This window comes from Micromys minutus (genome assembly GCF_963924665.1).
Source record: "Micromys minutus genome assembly, chromosome: 6".
Taxonomy (NCBI): domain Eukaryota; kingdom Metazoa; phylum Chordata; class Mammalia; order Rodentia; family Muridae; genus Micromys; species Micromys minutus.
In genome coordinates, this window is record NC_137975.1 from 74,268,397 (window position 1) to 74,281,174 (window position 12,778).

The 12,778-nt window shown below is 42.3% G+C and overlaps 1 protein-coding gene across 1 annotated transcript in view; it reads left to right on the plus strand.

Annotated features, from left to right (window-relative positions):
- Positions 1 to 8,995, plus strand: part of SLC17A3 (solute carrier family 17 member 3) — a gene marked incomplete at both ends in the record, with an annotated part of 13,639 nt that extends 4,644 nt beyond the window's left edge. The window contains 7 exons of the mRNA XM_080917581.1: positions 3,064 to 3,150; positions 6,674 to 6,792; positions 6,910 to 7,071; positions 7,352 to 7,481; positions 7,576 to 7,723; positions 7,997 to 8,087; positions 8,861 to 8,995. Of these exons, the coding sequence (XP_080773707.1) occupies positions 3,064 to 3,150; positions 6,674 to 6,792; positions 6,910 to 7,071; positions 7,352 to 7,481; positions 7,576 to 7,723; positions 7,997 to 8,087; positions 8,861 to 8,995 (872 nt within the window). The remainder of the gene's footprint in view (positions 1 to 3,063; positions 3,151 to 6,673; positions 6,793 to 6,909; positions 7,072 to 7,351; positions 7,482 to 7,575; positions 7,724 to 7,996; positions 8,088 to 8,860) is intronic.
- Between the last annotated feature and the right edge of the window lie 3,783 nt (positions 8,996 to 12,778).

Consider the following 12,778-nt stretch of genomic DNA (forward strand, 5'->3'; position numbering starts at 1 on the left):
TTATGCATGTCACAGCATATAGTTAGAAGCCAAAGAACAACTTCCAAGAGTTAATTTTCCCTTTTTACCTTGTGAGTTCTAGGAATTAAACTCATGGCATCAAGCACCTTTACTCAATGAACCATCTTGCCAGTTCCAGAGAACTTTTCTCTGAAAATGACCTATTAGTATAATGTACCTGTAAAGAACATTCTGGAGACAGGACTGTAACATATATTAGGGGAAGTGGAGAACAGATGGTGTAAATCAACAATGGCCACTGTCACTGGGTAGAAAAGGGTAATGTGTGGGCAATGTGTATGTTCAAAGATAATCTAGAACTCCAGTCCAAAACTCTGGGTTAGTCACACACATTAGAGCCCTTGCTGACAGCAGGCCCCGAAAGCACCCTCAGATGACCAGAATGGCAGAATCCAGTGTGTGTCACGAGAGTTCACATAGCAGACAGAAAGGGAGTATAGAGTTTGGATGAAAGAAATTCGCTTCAGTTACCCAAGTGTGAGAGGATCTCAGAACACAAGACACAAGAGATTAAAAGTGTGACAGTCAAATGTCACAGAGCCCAGCCCTCCAGGGACCTGTTGCTTCCCAGGCATCCTCAGTGTTCAAGGCCACAGGCTTTGGCAGGTTCCCTCAGAGAAATACCAAGAAGTACAGAGGGGGCTCTAAAGAGATAAGTGTCTGTTGGGGTTTTATTCCCTTTTTATTTTCCAGATGACTGAAAAAAACTTTTAACTTTTAAATCTTTAACATAAAAATGATGTTATCATATATATATATATATATATATATATATATATATATATATATATATATAATGTATATATATACATATATTCTATATCAAGGACATGTTACCATGAGATATTTCAGTGCATGTGAACACTTAATCCAGGCATACCCATTCCTTCTAACATTGAAATTACTCAAAATTCTTCCTTTCAGTGTTTGTGAAATGTAGTGAGTCTCTGCCTGCTGCTATGCTAAAGAGCATCAGAACTTAGGCTTTATTTACAACATGGATCCCATGTATGCTATTGGAATTGCAGGAAGATGGGGAAGAGTCAAGAGTAGAAAAGAAGGAGAGGGTGAAGAAGGAGGAAGACATTCACTTAGGAGCCCAGGCTTGGGGTAGATGGGAGGGGTGACGGCAAGCAGACAGGAGGTAAAGGCAGAGATTTAGGTGAAAGGTACTGATTGTGTGGGCCTAGTGGTGGGAAGGGTGCTCACTTCCAGCTTTCTGTCCATGCACCCTGGACCTTGGAATTCTTTCAAACGCTTGCTTCCCTGTTGTTAAAGGCCAACCAGGGACAGCTTGTTTAACTGTGTCTGGCGGCACTTGATCAGATGCAAGTGTGATTGCTGGCATTTCAGTGAGATAGCACAATACGCTTCCGAGAACACGAATAAAAGAAAAAGAATTATGCTCATTGTAACTAGTAAGATTTTGATACACACTATCAAACCTTTAAAAAAATCAAGTACTGACAAAAATGTATTTGTATACTTTTATGCAAAAATGCTTAAAATCTGTACATTTACCTTTGTTTTTTAAAATAAAGTTGTTCAATTAAAAAAGAATGAAGAAAAAAAAAGAAAAAGGAGATATTAACAATCATTTCTACCTTGCAGTGTAGGTTGAAAAGAAGTTGAAACCAGGGTGAATCTGTAGGCCATGGATAGTTCTGGTTGTGCAAATGCCTGTTAAGTGCTGGCTGTGAAATGCACCTTAAACAAAGTTAAGGAGGAAAGAACTGTGGCCAGCAAGGTGCTCGGGGACGATTCACAGTGCGGAGTCTGGAACTCCAGGCAGAGGGAGACAATGGAGAGAAACAGGAAAAAAAAAAGATAACAAACGATAAAGTTGGTAAACAGGGAAAAGTTCAATTTCACTAAAAAGAACAAAATGAAAAGTGAGGGTTTTGCCTAGCTATATTGGAAGGAATGTGCTTAAAATGTTTGGAGGACATTAGACGTTATCAGGGAGATGAAAAAGAAAGAACTATGTTGGCAATTTAAGTTGAACAGCTTTCAACGTAGAGAACTTTTGCCATAATTTAAAGTATACGTAGCCATTGAGTAAGCATCTTGGCCTTTGATACTTTAGTCACAAAGACAACTTGTGCTTGTATTCAGAAATAAGAAATGATGCCTGGTTAGAGTTAAAAATCTACCATGCAATGGAGATGATTGTGCAGAGCAATTAATCAATAAAGATGAATGTTGGGGCGGGAGAGATGCCCATGGTTAAGAGCGTGCGCTGCTCTTGCAGAGGGCCCAAGCTCCGCCCCCAGCACTCACAGCTGCCCCTGCATCTCTAGGGGAGCCGCCATCCTCTTCTGCCTCCACAAGCATTTCATTCATACGTACGATCTACTCCCGCCACACACCGCAGACAGATATACAACGTAATTCTAAAATAAAATAAACTTTTCCATAAAACCCCCAGGCCATTATGATCTCGCTTATTTTAAAATAACAACGCATATCCATACGGAATTTGACGTGTTGGCTAAACATAAAAAGTGAGATAGCTCAGGGTTATTTGCAAAGCTGTGAAACAGAAATATGCCTACCACATATTAGAATGCTCTGTGAAGTTATGGAAATTAAAACAGCGTCATTAGCATATTTATGGAGGAACAGCTTCCTGTGAATGCATTTACAAGGAGAATGAATGCATGCCGAGCTCCAAAGAGCATAAAAGTGCAGAGAAAAGGAGGTGAGTGACTTTCTTGCACAATAAATTGATGTGATGCTCAGAGGGGTAGAGAGGGTAAAAGTGGAGAGTGTGCCAGGACCTTGGCTCTTCATGGTGCTTTATTTCCATAATAAATGCCCATAACTGTAAATTAAGACAGCATGAAAGGTAGTATGACAGTCACCTGCAATGTCACTTAGGAATTATAAAGGGGACAAAAAAGACTCCCTGGAGGTGTAAGAATTAAAGGACCAGTCTGAAGGTTTTACATTTGCATGTGCTTATTCTGTGGTTTGGTGGCTCCTCCAGCCTACAGCATCTGTCTGGGTCCCAACCACTTTTCCCCCCCTGTCTCTCTGCAGGAATGATATTGGGAATCTTTGCTGTCCTCCTTGTGGGCGGCATCATTAGCGAAGCCCATGGGTGGCCCTTTGTCTTCTATATCTTTGGTAAGCTGCTTGCTGGTGTCTGGGATATTCAGGGATGCACTTCTGAGTTTTTGCACCCATGTGTACTTGTCTAAAGGAAGAGAGTCAAAATATAAAAATGTTAGGAAAACAAGATAGCCAAATATAAGGAAATAACCTTTTCTAGCTGTTTTAGGGTTTCCATTGTTGTGAAGAGACACCATGACCAAGGCAACTTTTATAAGGACAACATTTAATTCGGGCTGGCTTACAGGTTCAGAGGCTCAGTCCACTATTACCAAGGTGGGAAGCATGGCAGCATCCAGGCTTGGTGCTAGAGAAGGAGCTGAGAGTTCTACATCTTGAACTCAAGGCAGCCAAGAGAAGACTGCATCCTCAGACAGCTAAGAGGAGGGCCTCAAACCCCACCCCCATGGTGGCACACTTCCTCTATCGAGGCCAAACCTACTCCAACAAGGGCACACCTCCTAATAGTGCTACACTCCCTGGGCCAAACATACTAGCCAAGATGTGAAAATCCTCTGGCTTTATATAAAGTTCTGCCCTCCCACCATAAGGCACAGCCAACAGGATGTTACTGTGCCTTGTATGCAGTAGGTGAAGATTTGGAGAATAGTGCTTTCTAAGAGGCAGAAGAAAACAATCCAAGGAGGTAAATAAATGTAGCTATGGGGTTATGGGGTTTGTCTTGCTTAAGCTTAGCCAAAAGGGTGGAGTCCTTAGCAAGCCTTGAGGTTTCAAAAAAAAAAAAAAAAAAAAAAAAAAAAGAAGGATATATCAAAGTAATTTGAATAACTTCTCTACTGGCCCCAAGACTTCCATTTCACTAGAAACCAAAAAAAGTACTGCTTTACCCACAGTTTCCACTGGAGTGGCTTTGCATTTTATTTTCAAACTTCCCATTAGCTTGTTTTATTTACAAGCCTGCCCCTCTTCCAGACACTGAGTATCTGGGAGACAGAGATGGGTTATTGCCAGGGCTCGAGACTCTGTAGAGTTCACAAAACATGAAAATACTAGTCCACAGATATTTGGGTGGAGATATAAATACCAAACAAAGATAACTTCAGAACAAGGAGTATTATCAACTCACCAAGATACAAGAATCTGAAATACATATGCACCCAACAGCAGAGCTCCCAAATACGCCATGCAAAAGCTTACTGGACAAGTGTGGGAAGTAGTTAAGTTGATAATATTTTTAACTAGGATGAAGCCATGGGTTCAGTTCCCAGTACCACAGAATACTGGGCACAGTGACACAGACAGGAAGATCAGAAATTCAAGGTCATTAAGTACTACACAAAGAGTTTGAAACCAGCTTGGGATATATGGAGCAGTGGTCACTCAAGTGGGACTAGGACAAGAAAACAAAGTCTTAAGGAAATATTAGCCACCTTAGTCATATCTGTGAGCTCCAGAGTCAGAAATCAAGCATGTGTCATGGAAATAAGGTGGGGAACAATCAAGGAAGATACCCAGGGTTTGCTCTCTGTCTGTCTGTCTCTCTGTGTGTGTGTCTGTCTGTCTGTTTGTCTGACTGTCTGTCTCTCTATGTCTCTGTCTCTCTGTCTGTGTGTGTGTCTGTCTGTCTGTCTTTCTCTTTCTCTCTCTCTTTACACACACACACACACACACACACACACCAGACCTATATATAAAATCTAGAAAAAATATTCTTTTAGAAGAAAGCAAGGAGATTTTATTTGTTCTTTAATTAACCAAACAATTCCTAAATATGACACCAAAAATATGAACCATAGAGAAAATTGATAAATTGGAAATCATCAGAGTTAAAAAATATATATCATCTTTAAAGGGCATTGTTAAGACAATAAAAAGACAGACTAGTTCAAGGAAAAAATATCTACAAAACACTTAACTAGATTGTTCCTAAAATGTGTAAATAAATTTCAAAACTATGAGAATATAAAACCCTCAGTTGAATAAGGGGCAGATTTGCAACCTCATAAGAACAATACAAACCAATCAGAGCTCCCAGGGACTAAACCACCAACCAAAGAGCACACATGGAGGGACCCATGGCTCCAGCTGCATATGTAGCAGAGGATGGCCCTGTTGGGCATCAGTGGGAGGAGAAGCCCTTGATCCTACCATGGCTTGACACCCCAGTATAGGGGAATGTCAGAGAGGGGAGGTAGCAGGAGATGAGTGGGTGGGTGGACACCCTCAATGGAGCAGGAGAAGTGTGGATGAGAAGGAGGGGAATTTGGGGAAGGGGATAACATTTGAAATGTAAATAAAACATATTCAATAAAAAAAATAAATCTAAAAAAAAAAAAAAAAGAAAGAAAAATGGGCAGAAACATTTCACCAAATGCATACACAGAGAACACAGGTCTATGACCAGGCATCCAACTAAAAACTTTTAGTCATGGGGGCATGAAAATTAAAAACCACAATGAGATGTCTCCATATACCTTAAAGTACTGAAAACACGGACGCTGTTATTGACCCTGTCCCTAAGCTCTGTGAGCCCTTCCTGCAAACAGGAAATGTTGAGACAGTTCTCTCGTTTGAGAACTGAGAAGAGTTAATAATGAGCTTTGGCAATGTGTTAGCCTAGAAATGTCCCCACATGAGAAGTCACTCAACAGACCCAAGAGCTACAAGGCAGTCCAGCAGAGAGATACCTACACATCTGCATTTACTGCTGCACTAGTCACAGCATCCCAGGGATGGAACCAGCATAGATTTCCCAAAACAAAGAGCAGATAAAGATATTATGGTACTGACAGAGTGGAATTTTATTCAACCAGAAAGAAAAATGGAATTATGTCATTTTCTGGAAAATTGATGTAACTGGAGATCATCATATAAAGAGAAATAAATGAGATGCTGAAAAACAAGCCACATATTTTCTCTCATTTGTAGAAACCAAAATTCTTTACAATGCACATCTACCTATCTACATACATGTATACATACTTAGTTCATAACATATATATATATACATATATATACATGCATACATACATTCAAACATATATATTTGGGTCAATATATATGTATACAAGTTACATGGGTCATAGCATACATAAGCATTCACAGGTCATAATATCCACATACATACATACACATGTTGGTCATGAATATACATGTGTATGTATATATATATTTGTGTGTATGTTTTATGTATGTGTGTGTGTCACAACATACATATATGTACATAAAAGCAGATTGACAGCTAAGGCGGGAGTTAGTAGCTGGTAGGAGGGAAAGAGACAGGAATGACTAGGGATGGGATAGAAAGAAACTGACTTGATCAAAATGTGATACATTTAAGAGATTATTACAAACATTATATACAATAGCTATTACACCAATTTTTAAAAAGTTCAGGATTTAGTAGTAATGAGTCAAGGAAGTATTGAAAGATGTACTGTGATGTCAACACAGGAGGCCTGTGGGAACTCTGCTGTCTTTGCAATGTTTAAGCTAACTTAACATTATTGCATAATTTAAAGTCCACTGTAAGAGTTATAGAGATGAGCTCCTGATGAGCTGATCTCTTTGCTTGCAGGAAGTATTGGTATGGCCTGCTGCCTTCTCTGGCTCACTCTGATTTATGATGACCCTGTGTCTCACCCGTGGATAAGTAGCCCAGAAAAGGAGTACATTTTGTCCTCCCTGGACCACCTGGTACGTATGAGGACTCCAGCCTCCGCAGGGACCTTGCATCCACATCTGGTTCTGAATGGTGGCTGAGACTCAGCTTCATGATGGCATTACTACTCAGACCAATGCATTTGTTTTCAGTTCAGCTCAGAAGAGCAGCCACTTCCCATCAAAGCCATGCTCAAATCTCTGCCTCTCTGGTCCCTGTGTCTTTGCACTATGACCCACCAGTGGCTTGTTAACACCTTAATAATTTATACTCCAACCTACATCAGCTCTGTGTTCAAAGTTCGCATCAGAGACGTGAGTAAATCTCACTCCATCCCTTCTCCATCTTTGCATGACTCCTCCGTTACCCGTCTGTCCCAATAATTCTAGCTGCAGGACATTAAGTCTCATTACCCAAAATAATCTAATATTTAAAACTAACGATAGAGGGTAACTTTTCTGGGAGTATGACTTAAGCGGTTGCCAGGTTTCCGGGTTTGGGTGGGTGGTTTCAGGGTGTCAGGATGATTAGGGGATTACCAACATGTTTTCCTCCATCTTTATTATGGTCATTCACCCAGACTTCTCACCTTAGAATGGGTTCCTGTCCTCTCTTCCCTTTTTCGCTGCCTGGCTCATTGGTATCCTGGGAGGCCAGCTGGCAGATTTTCTACTGAGCAAGAATTTTAGGCTCATAACTGTGAGAAAAATCATCACAATTTTAGGTAAGAACGGGGATGTGGGATCTGAACGGTGTAAGCATCCAACAGTCGAAGGATGCATCTCACTCTTGTACTCTGTGTGTTCCACATTTCCTAGGAAATATTCCGCCTGCAGCCCTCATTGTGGCTCTGCCCTATGTCCGGTCCAGCTATATTACAACGGTTACATTTCTGACACTTTCCTGTGCAGTAGCCCCTCTATGTCAGGCAGGAGTCTATATCAATGCCTTAGATATTGCTCCAAGGTAAGACTCTTCTTGTATCTACTCTTAGTATCACATTTTCTGGGGCAGGCAGGGGAGGGGGAGAGAACGTTCTAGGAACCTCAAAGTTTGGAAAACAATAAATCATAAACATGGGCCATGGCCGGGCCTAGCGTGAAATACGGACTTGTCAAATGTCTTCCCGTTGAATATGCACGGCCCAAGTCCTTCTTGATGGATTCACACATAAAGCAGGTCTGGAAGACACCGCCGGGTGTGCCTGGATCTAACTTGGGGTATTGCCGTCACCCACAGGTATGGCAGCCTTCTCATGGGATCATCGAGAGGATTGGCGCACTCCTCCGCTGTGCTGGTACCCATTGTTGCTGGCTATTTCCTCAGTCAGGTAGCTTCCGTGCCAAGACAGACTTTTAAAGTACTCTCCTGCGTGTATTTGCAAAAGTGGTAGCTAAAGGGTGTATTCAAAGGTTGAGAAGGAGTGTTGATTTTGGGGTGACCGTGAAGTGTAGAGCAGAATAAACCAGAGCTGAGGCCATTCTGGAACTAATCAGTGAGCCACTTATAGTCTCCGTTTGAAATGACAAATGGCGCCACAGGAATCTCAGGAGAACATTTTCTGCCAAGTCATCGGAGGCTGAATTTTCATTTGTGTAAGTAAGCACATGGAGAGAATTGGCGAGCAAGCATGGTTAGGTGCCTGGTGCGCGCTGGCGATACAACAGGCATTTTACGCACCGCAATCCCGCTTGGCTTTTCCTTCTCATATCAGTTTGGAAATTAATACGGTCGCCCTCATCTCCCAATGTTTGAACTGAAAATCTGGTGGAGCGAGCTTTTCTGCTCAGAGGACACAGCTCTGAAGCCGGGGGTCTCCTCACTACACTGTAGGATGGATGGAGGAATCTTAGAGCCGGGTTTAGCATAGCGGTTCTCGGCAAGGTTGGGCAACAGAGAACGTGTGTAACACTCTGATGATAAAGACAAACAGCTCTATAGGTCAGTCCTGAGGGTCTTTAAATCTCTCCTACTTAGAACATTTTGAGCATTTTTTCCCTCTAATTATCAAGACATTTTTCTAATAAATGAATTTCATCAAGGACACACTCTGGAAGCTGTCATCTGAATTAGTAACATGCATTTTGGGTTTTGTGCTCCCAGGACTCTGAATTCGGGTGGAGGAATTTCTTTTTTGTACTGTTCGTGATTAACTTATTCGGCTTAATTATCTACCTCGTGTTTGGGAAGGCAGATATCCAGGACTGGGCTAAAGCAAGGAAGCTTACTCGTTTGTGAAGGTAACAGACAATGATTCCGGAAGAGTTACAGTCACAGAAGCAGGACTTCCGGTTGTTAATTCCTTGTCACTTTTCTTCCTCAGCTGACCCACTTTTGGTAAAGAAGTCACTACATATGCTGGTTCCTGTGTGGGAAGACTTTCATGAGAAATGACATCACATATTTTCCTGCTTCCATCCAGACTTCTTCTGAAGAAAATGAGAGATGAATAAAACATCAAGTAAAGTAATAAGAAGGGACCAGGTTGTCATCTTTGTATCAAGAATTTGGTGCTGACATGGTAGTTCCAGTTTTTAAAGGAGCAAAGTTTATGATCCCTTGGTCCCAAGTGGCAATCTTACTAGGGCGATTCTTTATGTTCTGTTTGCTAGGTTGAGTTTTTATTTCTTTATGCCTGTGGTACTAGAAGCAGAGCAGGCTCTCTGACTGGCTGTCACTCCCAGCCTGCAGTTTCTATTTCCTGGGTTAGCACTGGCACATGTTTCACACACGTTCTGTTCTTTTTTCACTGTGTTCAGGCTCCTGGAGACTGAGTTGCGTGGTCTGCACCCACACTTCCTTGGCTACTGACTTCAGCCAGACTTTTGATGGAGAAAGGAACCTAAGTTCTGAGGAACTTAGCACAGAGGGTCACTGCATAACCCGGCCCTGGCAGGCAACCCCCTTGTGTGTTCTGGTTACTCCTTCCCTCTGTCTGTGCCATCTCTGATTTCCTTGCCCTCTGCCTGATCCTGTGCAAATTATTTTTTTCCACTGTCCTGAAACTGTCATGTGTGGCTGTCACCTCTCTTCTGTGAGACATGCTTAATTTATGGTTAAATTACTTATAAGGATCAAAAGTAAAACTGACTTAGTGTTTTTATAAAGTAATGGTTTGTAGGTGTCTATGGTCAGGCCAAGTTCAGAGACCCAGGACACCATTGAGAACTGTTCCCCATGCTGACCCCTACTGTCTGAGACAGAGATGACTGTCCTCCAATCATATCCTACAGAAGTGGTGTAATACAGACCAGGCCAAGATTAGAGAGGCCAACCATGAACAAACACAGCAATGACTGTGATCTTGACATGAGTTCTGATCTGTCTGTTGAGACACCAGAATAAGTTAAATACAGTTTTCCTTCTGTTGTGCAGAATAGGGTACAGTAGCAAAGGGACCCATATGGGACAGAGATGAAGATTCGCAATCCCATGCCGGAAAAACACAGGGAAGGTTTCATCTCCAAAGCAATTCCAAGGGTGCATACTACAAAAGCATAAAAGCAAGAAACAGGATGCATTCTAAAGGGAGTCCCCTGTCTGCATATTTATAGGAAAGTACAAAGTTCGAAATTAAAGGAAGGCGTGCAGGTAAACGTGCAGTGCTCATGGGCGAGAGTCTGAGAACATTCCATAAGCAGTGAAGAGGGGCTCAGAGCAACGGCGACATAGGCAGATCTTTCTGGATGGGGCATCGTCCTGTAATTTCAGAATCAGGATGACACGTGAAATGACCATCTGTATACTGGCGTTTAAAACAGCAGTTTTAGGGACTGGAATAAGGCAGGACACATTGAAATGAAGAGAAGAGGGGTGGGAAATATTTGTTGGAAGGATTTGAAGATCTACCATGTAACTGGATGAATTGTAGAGAAGACAGACAGAAGGGGAGACTCCTAGGGCTCTGACCTGTGAGACAAGAGAGAATACTCAACAGAATCTGTAGAATGAGGATCTCTCTGTTCAGAGGAAAGATAGTGGGCCAGGGCTGTGCTGAGTTAGCAGTGATGTCAGGAAGGTCAGGTAGCCACAGGTACCAGTTTTCTGCTTTGACAAACTGATGCTAACGAGGCAACAATAGCAAGTACTGCCTCAGTTCAGAAATGGAAGTGATTGGCAGGGCTCTTTCTCTGTAAGGGCTGTGAAGGAAAACCTGTTCTCTACTTTTATTTTAGTTTCTTGGTAGCTTCAGGGCTCCTTTGGCTTGAATATTGCCTTCTTGGGTTATAGAATTTTAGGCTAGAAGCCAGGAGTGTCAAAGGACTAAACTGCATCATTTGTCCCACATTCCTACCAAAAAGATCACTGAGTGGTGGTAAAGGACAACAAAAGGAGATCAACTTGACTTGGCCACATCGGGAAGCAGTGTCCCTAAGTCTGTCTTCACTTAGTGTCCCTAAGTGGCCTATTGGTTGTTGTGTCAGCTCTGCTTCTTGTCTCAAGTTCTGGACAAGTTGGCACTGCTGTCACTGTTAGGATTCTTCCAAACTCCATCCCACAGTTACCTGGACTATACAAGGCCTGCTTGCTCCCTCCTCACTCTCGATTCTCTTGCCCTCACCCTTTGTCCCTCCTCTCCCTCTTCCTTTCCCCCTCACGTGCTCATGGCCAACCTCGTCTCTTCTCTTTTTCTCTTCTCTTCTCTTCTCTTCTCTTCTCTTCTCTTCTCTTCTCCTCTCTCTGCTCTACTACCCTCTCAACTCTCTTCCCCATGCCCTGAATAAACTCTATTCTATGCTCAGCCATCATCATGTGGCTGGACCCTCAGGGGGAAGGGATGCCCAACATAGGCCCACCAAAGGAACACCCCTCCCCCACACCTCACCACAGCTCCATAGAACATCCCCTCCACCCTCTATCTTTTTTCTAACATTGGTGCCAAAACCCAGGACATATCCTTTCTTTATCTTTTTATAAACACAACAGTCCCAACTTGGGGAGATTAGTAATCTGAGTTCCATGGACTGATGACACCTATTCCAGGATACAGTCTCATCACCTGAGTAACTGGTAGTTATCCTCACTTGGGAGCAGGAGATTTATCCTGCAAGCTGCAGTTTGGCTCTTTTGTCATAGTTCAACACAACAGCAGAAGAGAAGGACTGTCATAGTTAGGTTTCCACAGCTAACGACAAAACATCATAACCAAAAGCAATGTGGGAAAAACATAGTTTATTTCACCTTACAAGTCTCAGCCCACAGTCCATCAGCAAGAGAAGTCAGTGCAGGAACTTGGGGCAGAAACTGAAGAGAAGCCATGGAGGAGAGACACTTTACAGGCTGTTCTCTGTGGGTTGCTCATGCTGTTTTCTTATACAACCCAGGTCCACATACCTGCCCAAGGATGGCACTACCCTAATTGTTCCAAGTCTTCCAGAATCCATAATTAGCCAAGAAAATGCTATACAAGACAGCTTGTATCACCTTGACAAAATAAACCAACCAGGACAATGACTAAGGAGAAAGCTGGTTGTTCCTGAGTAATAGAAATAGTTAACATCACTGAACCCCCCCCCCCCCCCGAGAATGGCTTAGTAGCAAAACAAAGGCTGGTGTTCAGTTCTGAGCAGTCTAACCTAAGAAACTGTGCTTGAAGCTTCCGCCACACAGCACCCATGAAGGTGAGTTCTATTTGGATCAGGAACTCTTGCCAAAAGTCAACAAACTATTTTATTAAATCTTTATGACAATGCCATAGACTGGCATTTATTACTTCATTTTTTTTCTTACAACTCTGAGGTTGAATAGCTTCCTCAAAGTATTACATTAGAGGCAGAAAATTAATCATAGCTAAAATTTCATTGCACAGAATAAACATACTATTAATCTAGGTTAATACTTCTATTAATCTCTAAAGAAGCTGCAGATATTACACTAAGCAATATGTTGTCTTATGCTGCTGGGTCTTGGTAAATAAAAATTTGCCTCATGAGCTCAGGAGCTATTGCAGACTAAAGTACCCCCTCTCTCCCAAACCAGCTTTCTCTCTGGCACACAGGGTAGCTTCTATTTCACCATGGT